The sequence below is a fragment of the Crocuta crocuta genome, unplaced genomic scaffold (assembly GCF_008692635.1).
Source record: "Crocuta crocuta isolate KB4526 unplaced genomic scaffold, BGI_CrCroc_1.0 scaffold35, whole genome shotgun sequence".
NCBI classification, from domain to species: domain Eukaryota; kingdom Metazoa; phylum Chordata; class Mammalia; order Carnivora; family Hyaenidae; genus Crocuta; species Crocuta crocuta.
Genome location: NW_027530625.1, coordinates 5,557,977 through 5,567,517, shown reverse-complemented (window position 1 = coordinate 5,567,517; position 9,541 = coordinate 5,557,977). Strand labels below are relative to the sequence as shown.

The window sequence follows — 9,541 nt, the reverse complement described above, 5'->3', positions numbered from 1 at the left end:
CCAGCCCGCCCGCCGCCCCGCCCCCACCCCAGGCTGTTCTCCAGCCCTGCCACCCGCCAGGGGTGTGTCCAACGTGTGGCCCAGCCTGCCCGAGGCTGTGTCCAGCAGCCTGCCCTGGAGATGGTTTCCTCACTGCCTCAGCCTCTGACCACAGCAAATTCCAGCAGGGACAGCGTCTGAGTGAGCTGGGGGGTCGAGAGCCCTGGGTGCTGGTGCCCATCCAGCTGCTCCCAGGCTGGGTGACCCTGGCCACCCCTGCTCTGGGCCTGTTTCCCCAGCTGTGCGCTCCATGCTGCACTTCCTCACGCGTGACTGTGGTGGGCAGGGCCGCCCTTCCCACTGGGCCTCACTGGCACCTCGGTCTGTGGGGCACAGCACGGGACACAGTATGTGTGTCCTGGACACCTGGGGAGCTGGTGGACCCACGTGTGAGGTCACACAGGCAGCACACTGTAGGCACCTGGCTTCTGTTACTGTCACAGGGCGGGGAGTAGGCAGGTGGACTGCCCCGGGCTGTCCCCAGGGGTCCTGCAGGGGCCGGCAGCCTCCCAGCAGGAGCCCCCCCCCACACCCACCCCATCCTAGGGACTGAGAACTTNGGGAAGCCCTGAGGAAGAGCGAGGCAAGGCCCGGCCCTGGCACGGCGTGCAGCCAGCCGCTGGCAGATGGGCAGGGTGAGGCTGAGCCTGGTCTGAACCGCTGAGGGCGGCAGACCCTGGCGGGTTGAGCACTGCCAGGCTGGGAGCCGGGCCCCCGCCAGCCTCCCAGGCCCCCAGCCAACGCGTTGCTTTACTTCTCCAGGAAGCCATCCTCATCTCCCTGGCCGCCCTGCAGCCTGGCCTCACCCAGGCAGGGACCCGGCCCAGCTGAGGGTCCCGTCTGGCCCACGACAGCGGAGCAGCAGCAGGAAAGCCAGAGGTTCCTGAGGTTTCGCCAGCACAGACACGGCCACGACTTGTCTCCAAAAATCACCACCTTTAATGTTAATGCAGCCCGGCCCCCAAAGTCTGGCAGGGCTGCGGCCTTCACTTGCTGCCCGCACTGATGGCCTTCAGGCTGCCTGCCCGGGCCAGAATGTTTGGCACGAAGAGCAGCCCCGAGGCCCGCTCGATGCTCTCGATGGGCACCAGGAAGCGCTCCAGCGGCACGGCCTCGTCCACAGGCGCGTTGGGCATCACGTAGGAGCGGAGCTCGATCTGCCCGCCTGCTGCCTCCAGGATCAGCACCTTGAAGAAGTGGGTGGGCACTGCCACGTGGTTCTTCCCGATGACCTGGTACTTCACGTAGGACTTCCCGTCAGCCTCCGTCCTGCGGGCAGACCCGGGCACACGTGGCCTTTCAGGGCACCTGGTCGGATCCAAGGCTGCTCCTGCAGGACCGCCACCTCAGCGCGAGGCTTCTGGGCCCTTCTAGGCTCCCCAGGAGGCTGGGGTCTCCCTGCAGGGCGAACACTCTCCTACCCTGTTTCCCTCACGCCCAGCCCTGGGGCAGGCAGGGTGGGTGATGGCAGTAAATGTTACCGAGAGAATCGGGCCTCGTGGACACTTGCCTTCGTTCCTGAAGACACATGCTTATGCTCTACCCTCCCCTGCGGGCAAGGTCCACGACCCCTGAATTCCCAGAGCCAGCTCAGGCACCGGTGTCCAGGACACTGGCTGGGTGACTTCCGGTCCTCCCCATTTCAGCAGGCCATAGGAGGCACTCGCTAATTATCCGTGCCTCGGCCAGTCCCTGCTGAGCGCTCATCGCAGTGACTCCCCCCCACCCTTGACTCCTAAGCAACCACGAGGTAGGCAGTGGCTGTTATCCCCATTTTACAGGAGAGGATATTGAGGTCATTTGCCCACGGCACTCCCCCGGGCCTGGGTTCTGTCTCGGGCCTGTGGATTTTGCCACAACCTTTTGCCTCCCCCATCTCCGTCTTCAGTAAGTAGGCCAGAAAAATCACTGAGCATGCCCAGAGGCGCTCACTCCCTTCCACCGGGGAGGTAGGGCTGCAAAGGGACCGGAGTGGAGACTCGGGGTCAGGGCGATGGAGTTCACACCCTGGCTCCGGGGGAAGAGCGAGGAGGGCTGCTCCAAGCAGGGGAGACCGAAGGCAGGAGCCTGATGGAAGGCTTTCTATCTGGGCAGAGCGGAGTCCGGGGCACATGGCAAGAGGTGAGGTGGCAGAGAGGAACGGAGGCGGATTTGGGGCCTGGTGCCGTGGGCAGAGGAGACACGGCCTAGTGGGGCGCCCCACGGGTCTCTGGCTGTAGATGTGGAATTAGGGGGCCTGAAGCAGGGAGCGGCCAGGTGTGTCGAGAAACCAGATGACATGATGTGGCGCTGAGTGTGGACCCAGGGGCTGAGGCGAGGCTGGATGGTGTGAGTGGCAGGAGGGGACCTCTAGTGGGCAGGAGGGCCTGGCGCCCCCAGCCCCCCCTTTCCCCCGCTCTAGCCTTACCTGGGCAGGAAGAGTGGTCCTGTGCACACGTAGACATTTTGGTAGGTGCGGGTCAAGCTGCGGCTGTACTTTTCCAGATTATTCCAGGCATTCTGGTTGAGGTGGGGCACCTAAGGTTGGAGACGTGGGGCTCAGAGACACGGGCTGGCGCAGTCCCCCACCGCCAGAGGGCAGGAACTGGCACCAGGCTGCGACAGTCCAACAGGGAGTGGGATGAGCGAGCATGCCGAGGAAACCAAGGTTCAAGGAAGCAGAGACTCCTTTAGGGCACCTGGCCTGGCTGTGAGGGTGGAGCCAGACAGAGCTGGGGGTGGGGGGGGCGGTGCTAANTGGCACCAGGCTGCGACAGTCCAACAGGGAGTGGGATGAGCGAGCATGCCGAGGAAACCAAGGTTCAAGGAAGCAGAGACTCCTTTAGGGCACCTGGCCTGGCTGTGAGGGTGGAGCCAGACAGAGCTGGGGGTGGGGGTGGGGGGGTGCTAGCCTGTGCCCACCTGGAATGGGAGGGACTAGTATCCCAGGATCGGAACCCCCAGGGGCTCATGGGAAGGCTGGCCAGCTCTCCAGCCCTACGCGCGCCTTCCCCAGTTTGAACCACATGCAGAGCCCGGCTGGAAGTCCTGGATCTGCTCCTGACTCCGGCCCTGGAGCTCTCCAATGTTCTAAATGGGCGGGGAGCTGCGGCGCTAGGAGAGAAGTCAGATGGGAGGCTCAGACCCCTCGGGCTTCACCCAGAGCCGCAGGTCAAGTCTCCAGGCCCTGCTGGGAACAGGCCTAGAGGTAGGGCGCTCAGTGACTGCTCGCCGCTGACTGTGCAAATTATTTTCCTTAGACTCCTGTAAGGCTGGCAGGGTAGGGGCCATGGCTGAAAACCCACGTTCCCCCAGACAGACTGCCAGGGTCTCCTGCTGTGTGACAATGGACCAGTCACTCTGCCTCTCTCTGCCTCAATTTCCTCATTACAGAGAGGATGTGCTGAATGCTTGCCATGGACCAGGAAGCGAGCTCAATGCTCTTGTTTGCACCGTCCTGGGTTCTCGGCGCTGCTGCGAGAAAACCGAAGCTCAGGGAGGTGCCCGGAGGCCCACAGTCAGGCAGGGTCAGAGCAGGTGCCGGGCGCCCCTGTGCTCGCTGCCTCCCGCCTGGNCCGGCGTGCGGGGCCCTCGGCGGAGCCGGGGGAGGGGAGGGGCGTGAGGGAGGGGTGCGATGCCCGTCGCTTCCACTCACAAACGCTTCGAGGAACCGGGGACCCCAACTGAGTGGGTCTGGACCGGCGCGCGGCGGACGTCCCAGCGTCCTTTCTTTGCCCTTTTAAGACTCGCACGCCTGGAGGGGGTGGCGGTACGTGTCACCTCTCCCCTGGCTCCTGACTGGCCGCCGCCGCCCGGCTCCGCCCCGCCCCGCCCCCTCACAGGTCCGCAGCCGGGGACCCTCCTCCGCGTTGGCCATAGGAGTCCCACTTAAGGGTCAGGCTGCTTCCATCGCCAGGTGATTTAATCTTCAAGAAAGGAAGCTCCTAGTTGGCAGAACAAGGAAACAAGGCCAAGACCCCGGTCTGCCGGACACCGGAACCTACCCTCCCAACCGTTACACCGCAAGTCAGGGGTTCTAGGACATTGGCAAGTGTCTTAACAGCCCCGGGACAGGACAAGGATGCAGGCGGCTGACGCCAAGTGCTGGTTGGAACAGAAACTGGTTACGATCCCAGAAGTCAGCCTGGCAGTATGCATAAACGCCTTAAAGAGGTTCAGACCTTTCAACCCACTCAGAGGACCGAGCTGGGGAAATGAATGGGGAATGCAAGGATTTTAACCACGCAACCTGCCCCACAGTATTACTCACAAGGGAGGCTGGGATAAGCAAAATATTCCAAGATAGGGGCTAGTTTCAGATACTTTTAGCATACCAGAATACTGTGTAGCCCCAAAAACATTTTAAAATCGTACAGCAACTTGCTTAGCACCTAACGGGAGAGGGGACATAGGACATAAAACTATCTAGAAAATGACCACAACAATGTAGCAGAGACGAACGCGTTCCTAGTTATCTTCTCTAGATTGTGGGTATGACTTATCTCTTGGGGTTTTGTCAATCTCAAAAACAGCTTGCGGTGTAATCCACTGCGCAGCATCTACTTCCCTAGCACCCCCCCGCCCTTCTCCGCAGCTGCAAACTTCTTGGTTGAACTCCAAGACTTGAATGGATTCTTCCAACAAGAACTCCCTGGCCTTGTTCTCTGCGCACTCTCAAGAGCTTCCTGCTGCATCCCCACTCGGACTTTCCCGGGAGGTCTCAAAGGTGTCAGCCCATCACAGCACCAATGCCCATTGCAAAGAACACATGATTTATTAAAGACAACTTGTCATCAACAGCATTGATTCAAAAAACAAAAGCAGACTCCCATTCTGACCCTGGAATGAGACCTGCAGAATTCTTATAGCCCAATCTGTAAGTGTCCCAAGTCCTAGGGACAGCTCCCCAGCCAGGAAGCCCCTGGCTCTCAGGGCACCTCCCTTGAGAGTCTGGGGCAGGGGAATCACCAAGGGCCTGTCCTTTCCTCGGGCAGTATGCCACTGGGGAGCGCAGTGTAATCTGGACATGGTCCCTGTGCTCTCGATCCTCATCCCAAGGTCAAGGAAAGAGCACTGGACCTAAGTCTGCCACTGAGGCAAATCGGATGCAGTGATTCAAGTAGTATGGCCCCAGGAGGGTAGGCAGGGAACAGGCAAGAGGGAATGCATAGGGTGTGTGGCCCAAGCCTCAGGCTGTGAAGGGCTCAAAGTTGGGACTGAACCACCAGCTGACGAGTTCTGGGAAGAGGCTGAGCCAGGCTGGTGGGAAGCAGGGTCTCTGTACCATGCCGGACACCAGCTGCATTGTATCCCTTACACTCAGCTGCAGTACAGAGCTCAGAGGCCCCCCAGCCAGAACCTGCTGGAAAATCAGGAAGGTCCCAGAGGCAGGGGGAGAAGAGGCTGACTCTGACCCTGGGAGGTCAGGAAGACCTCCAGCTGCTTTTATACCTTCCCAGCCCCGTCCTTCATCCTCAAACCAAGCACTTGCCAGTCTGCAATAAATAACCAGGAGTCTGAATAAATACAGTAAAAAAATCTCCCAAGTACGGTGTGTTGGGAAAGGAGGCGGCAAAAAGGCAAGTGCATAAAGTCCCAGCAGCGTCCAAGGAACAGCCTGGTCTAGGAGCCACTGGGGGACAGCTCTTCCTGGGCCCCACAGCCGGGCCTGGGACAGCGGCGCAAAGTCCTGGCTGCCAGACTCGGGAAGGCTTTGGGGACAGAAGGGCCACTGCTGGCCAGTCTGAGGAGAAGCGGAGCCCCTTGCTGCATCGCCCAGCTTCCAGATCCAAACCACCTGCTCCCTGCAGGAGGGAGGGCGGGCTTTGGTCAGAACATGCTCACTCCTCCCACAGCCCCGCAGCAAGAGCAGCCAGCTGCCCCTGCCCCAAATCCTGGGAACAGCCCAAGCAGGTGACCAGGGGCAGGCCAGCACGTCCTTCGGCCTGGGGGAGCCTGGCTCTCCTGGCACCACGAGGACCCAGGGCCTTGAAGCTCAGCTACTCCTGGCCCGGGGAGACTGGGCCCCTGCCCTATGGGACTCGCTGCCCTGGGCTGGGACCTGGAAGCCTTGAGAATGACCGCTAGTTCTGAAGCCCTTGGATCCCAACCCCTGGTACACCATGACTTTCAGGTCCTTTTCCTCTGGGAGAGAAGGGCCTTTTGGGGGATTCTTGGGAAGACCCAGCTCTCTCTCTCCTCCTTCCTCCATCCCCCCGGCGGAAAGGAGGGTAAGCGGCCCAAAGCTCTGTGGGCCATCATTTCTCAGCAGCTTCTGGTTTCCAAGATTTCTGTCGGGAGCCGATTCAGGACCCTGCAGTGAGGCACTGTGGACTCCCTCCCAGTCTGTGCGACCTGGGGGCCCAGGGCTGGGAACGTGGCCAGGATGCAAAGGCCGAGGTTGGCCCCCAGGGATTTTGCTGAGCCGGACTCCTCATTCTGTCTCTGGGGTTCACGGAGTGGAGGGGAGGGCGGGGAAGAGCTGGGGATAAGGCACCCCAAGAGAAAAGGGCAGAGGAAGAATGACGAGAAAGAGGGGGGCAGACAGAGCGAGAGAGTCACACACTCCCTCTGTGAAAGAGGCAGAGGAAGGAGGGAGGGAGAAAAAGAGCCCTCGAGGGACCAAAGACACCCCCACTCCCCTCACATACACACGGACACACACCCCACACCCCGCACAGGAGCAGCAGACACCTGGGAGATGAAGAGACACATACACGCCCACCTGTGACTANGGGGGGGGGGGGGGGACAGAGGGTTTGACCTGGGCCTGGCAGCTTCTTAGCTCCTTCACAGTGTCACCTTCCCCACGGAGAAGCCTAAGCACCAACCCCCAGAAGAAGTGGTTTCTGGCTCAGTTGCCAAGCACCTCCCGAGACCGGAGCCCAGAAGCCCAGAGCCGGAGAGCAGGAAGGGGGCAGCAGCGCAGAGGCAGGGACGGACCCCTGCCGGCGCCCGGTACCCCAACGTGCCCCAGCCCCAGGGAACCACCTCACGAGCTCCTACCTCGCTCAGCAGCCCGGGCCAAAGGTCTCCGGGATGAAGAGCAGGGAGGGGGCCAGGGCAGGGGTCAGGAAGGAAGGAGCAGGGCACAGTGTGGCCCCGGCGGGAGCGGCCGAGGAGGAGGGAGCCAGGTGAGGAGGCCTGGGGCGGGCCACTCCTGCAGCGTCCCCTCAGGCTGGCTGGGATCCCGCGGGCACAGGGGTCGGTGTCTTCTCTCCCAAACCTGGGCCTCCCGCCAGGAGGCTACTTGGAGTCCTGGAGCTCCTTGGCTTTCTGCAGGATCTGGCAGACGTCCGTGATGGGGTAATCCTGGGCATGGGGAAGGTCAGCAACACGCCTCGTAAGTCCGCTCACCCTTCACCACCGCGGGCCCTTCCCACTGGGCCCTGTCGCCCAGCTGGGCCCTGGGCCTCAGGGACAGAGACCACAGGCTACCAGGCACCCGCATGCCACCCAAACCTTTGCTAACGCTACACCCGCCGCAGCACTAGCTTACCCGACCCAATCGGCACCAAGCAGTGCCACAGCCCCTTCCTTAGGCCACCCTCCCTCCTCCCTCTCCTGCCATCAAATCCCAGAGCGCCATTCGTCATGAGCCTGGTAATGGGCCAGACGTTGCTCATCCGTTAGCTCAAGGGGTCACCTCATCAGTCTGGTGAGAAAGTGACCGTGATTGTCTCGTTTACACACCTGCTCAAATTACTGAAAAGCAACCCCAGGCCAGGTACTGGAGAAACTAAGGTCTGGAGAGGTTGTCACTTGGCTCGGGTCACGTGACCAGCACAGCAGAACGAAGACATGAACCCAGAGCTATCTACTCCTGAGCCTGAGTCCTTGACCCCTACGCCCCAGCCTCCTCCCCCAGGTCTGAGCGTTTTTGCCAACAAGCACTACAATGTGCCAGGTGTCACCGTGTCCCGGGTAAGATTAACTTAGAATACTTGGACCAGAGATGCCAAATCATTCACTCAGGGCGACACCACTCGAGTGGCAGGACCAGAATTCAAAACCAGATCCCAAACCCGGATCTGCCTCAGGAGTCTGCCTCTTCTGCCCGGTTCCTGACCCCAGCCCGTCCTGGAGGCTGGCGTGGGTGGGCGCATGTGTGGTATCTGCCCCATGGCCGGAGCCTGACTGGCCCCTCCAGACTCCATTACCTGCAGGAGCCGCATGTTTACAGTGAAGTCCCCTTCCAGCAACTGCTCCCGGATCAGTCTAAGGAAAACAAGTAGAGGGGCGCCTGGGTGGCTCAGTCGGTTAAGCGACCGACTCCTGATTTCAGCTCAGGGCGTGACCTCACAGTTGGTGAAATCGGGCCCTGAGTCGTGCCCTGCGCTCACAGCACGGAGCCTGCTTGGGACTCTCAGACCCTGGGCCACAGAGCGCCGGCCCAGCAGGCCCCCTTCCTGCCCACTGCTCCCCACCTGCAGCGGGACACTGGCCCGAGAGGTCCAGAGGCCCCTCCTCACGTGTGGCCGCTGCCCCTCTGCTCGCGGTCGTACTCACACGAGCATGGCACAGCACACCAGGAGGAGGAAGTCGAAGCGGCTGTCGTCAGCGAAGAGGGAGTCCCAGATACGGATGACGTCGGGCAGCAAGAACTCCTGGGACAGCAGCAGCGTCAGCCAGCGGAAGGCAAAGAACTGGGGCTTGATGTTCTGCTCTTGCTGGGGAGACAGAAGCGCGGGGTGCGGAGGTCAGCTGCCGTGCAGTGCCACACGGCCTGGCAGACTGGCCACATGTGTCAGCGCCAGGCACACCGTGGGGGTGGGAGGACGGCATGGGGGCCACCAGGAGGGCCTCGCTTGCCCGGAGGGGCAGCCGCTGCTGCGGCCAGCTGGTGCGGTCAGATCTTCGATTTTTTGAGAGGCCAGAAATCCATGCTTTTATATAAGCTCTCTAGATTTACAAGTGGCTTAGGTTCTTTTAAAACATGGTATGGAGGGATGCCTGGGTGGCTCGGTCAGTGAAGCATCCGACTTCACTCAGGTCATGATCTCACAGTCCGTGGGTTCGAGCCCCGTGTCGGGCTCTGTGCTGACACCTCAGAGTCTGGAGCCTGCTTTGGGTTCTGTGTCTCTCTTTCTTTCTGTTCCTTCCCCCTCTCATGCTCTTTCTCTCTCTCAAAAATAAATTTAGGGGCGCCTGGGTGGCTCAGTCGGTTAAGCATCCGACTTCGGCTCAGGTCATGATCTCACGGTTCACGGGTTCGAGCCCCACGTTGGGCTCTGTGCTGACAGCTAGCTCAGAGCCTGGAGCCTGCTTCCGATTCTGTGTCTCCCTCTCTCTATGACCCTCCCCTGCTCACACTGCCTCTCTCTCTCAGAAATAAATAAAACGTTAAAATTTAAAAAATAAATAAATAGGGGCGCCTGGGTGGCTTAGTCGGTTAAGCGTCCGACTTTCCGACTTTCGCTTAGGTCATGATCTCGCGGTTTGTGGGTTCGAGCCCCGCGTCGGGCTCTGTGCTGACTGCCAGCTCGGAGCCTGGAGCCTGTTTCAGTCTGTGACTCCCTCTCTC

At 60.9% G+C, this 9,541-nt stretch overlaps 3 protein-coding genes across 3 annotated transcripts in view; 1 reads left to right on the top strand and 2 right to left on the bottom strand.

Moving 5' to 3' along the window:
* Nucleotides 1-1,528, top strand: part of SPOUT1 (SPOUT domain containing methyltransferase 1) — an 8,502-nt gene extending 6,974 nt beyond the window's left edge. Inside the window, exons 12-13 of the mRNA XM_077768463.1 lie at nucleotides 155-239; nucleotides 802-1,528. Of these exons, the coding sequence (XP_077624589.1) occupies nucleotides 155-239; nucleotides 802-870 (154 nt within the window). The 3' untranslated portion in view covers nucleotides 871-1,528. The remainder of the gene's footprint in view (nucleotides 1-154; nucleotides 240-801) is intronic.
* Nucleotides 962-5,323, bottom strand: ENDOG (endonuclease G). Its single transcript, XM_077768462.1, has 4 exons — nucleotides 5,303-5,323; nucleotides 3,674-3,754; nucleotides 2,447-2,556; nucleotides 962-1,308 (listed from the first exon to the last, which is right to left on the bottom strand). Exons 1-4 carry the CDS (start codon nucleotides 5,321-5,323, stop codon nucleotides 1,026-1,028), a joined length of 495 nt encoding a protein of 164 aa, XP_077624588.1. The 3' UTR covers nucleotides 962-1,025.
* Nucleotides 5,324-6,758: 1,435 nt separating this feature from the next.
* Nucleotides 6,759-9,541, bottom strand: part of TBC1D13 (TBC1 domain family member 13) — a 19,616-nt gene continuing 16,833 nt past the window's right edge. Inside the window, exons 10-12 of the mRNA XM_077768352.1 lie at nucleotides 8,527-8,687; nucleotides 8,178-8,235; nucleotides 6,759-7,329 (exon numbers count right to left, since the gene is read on the bottom strand). Of these exons, the coding sequence (XP_077624478.1) occupies nucleotides 7,264-7,329; nucleotides 8,178-8,235; nucleotides 8,527-8,687 (285 nt within the window). The 3' untranslated portion in view covers nucleotides 6,759-7,263. The remainder of the gene's footprint in view (nucleotides 7,330-8,177; nucleotides 8,236-8,526; nucleotides 8,688-9,541) is intronic.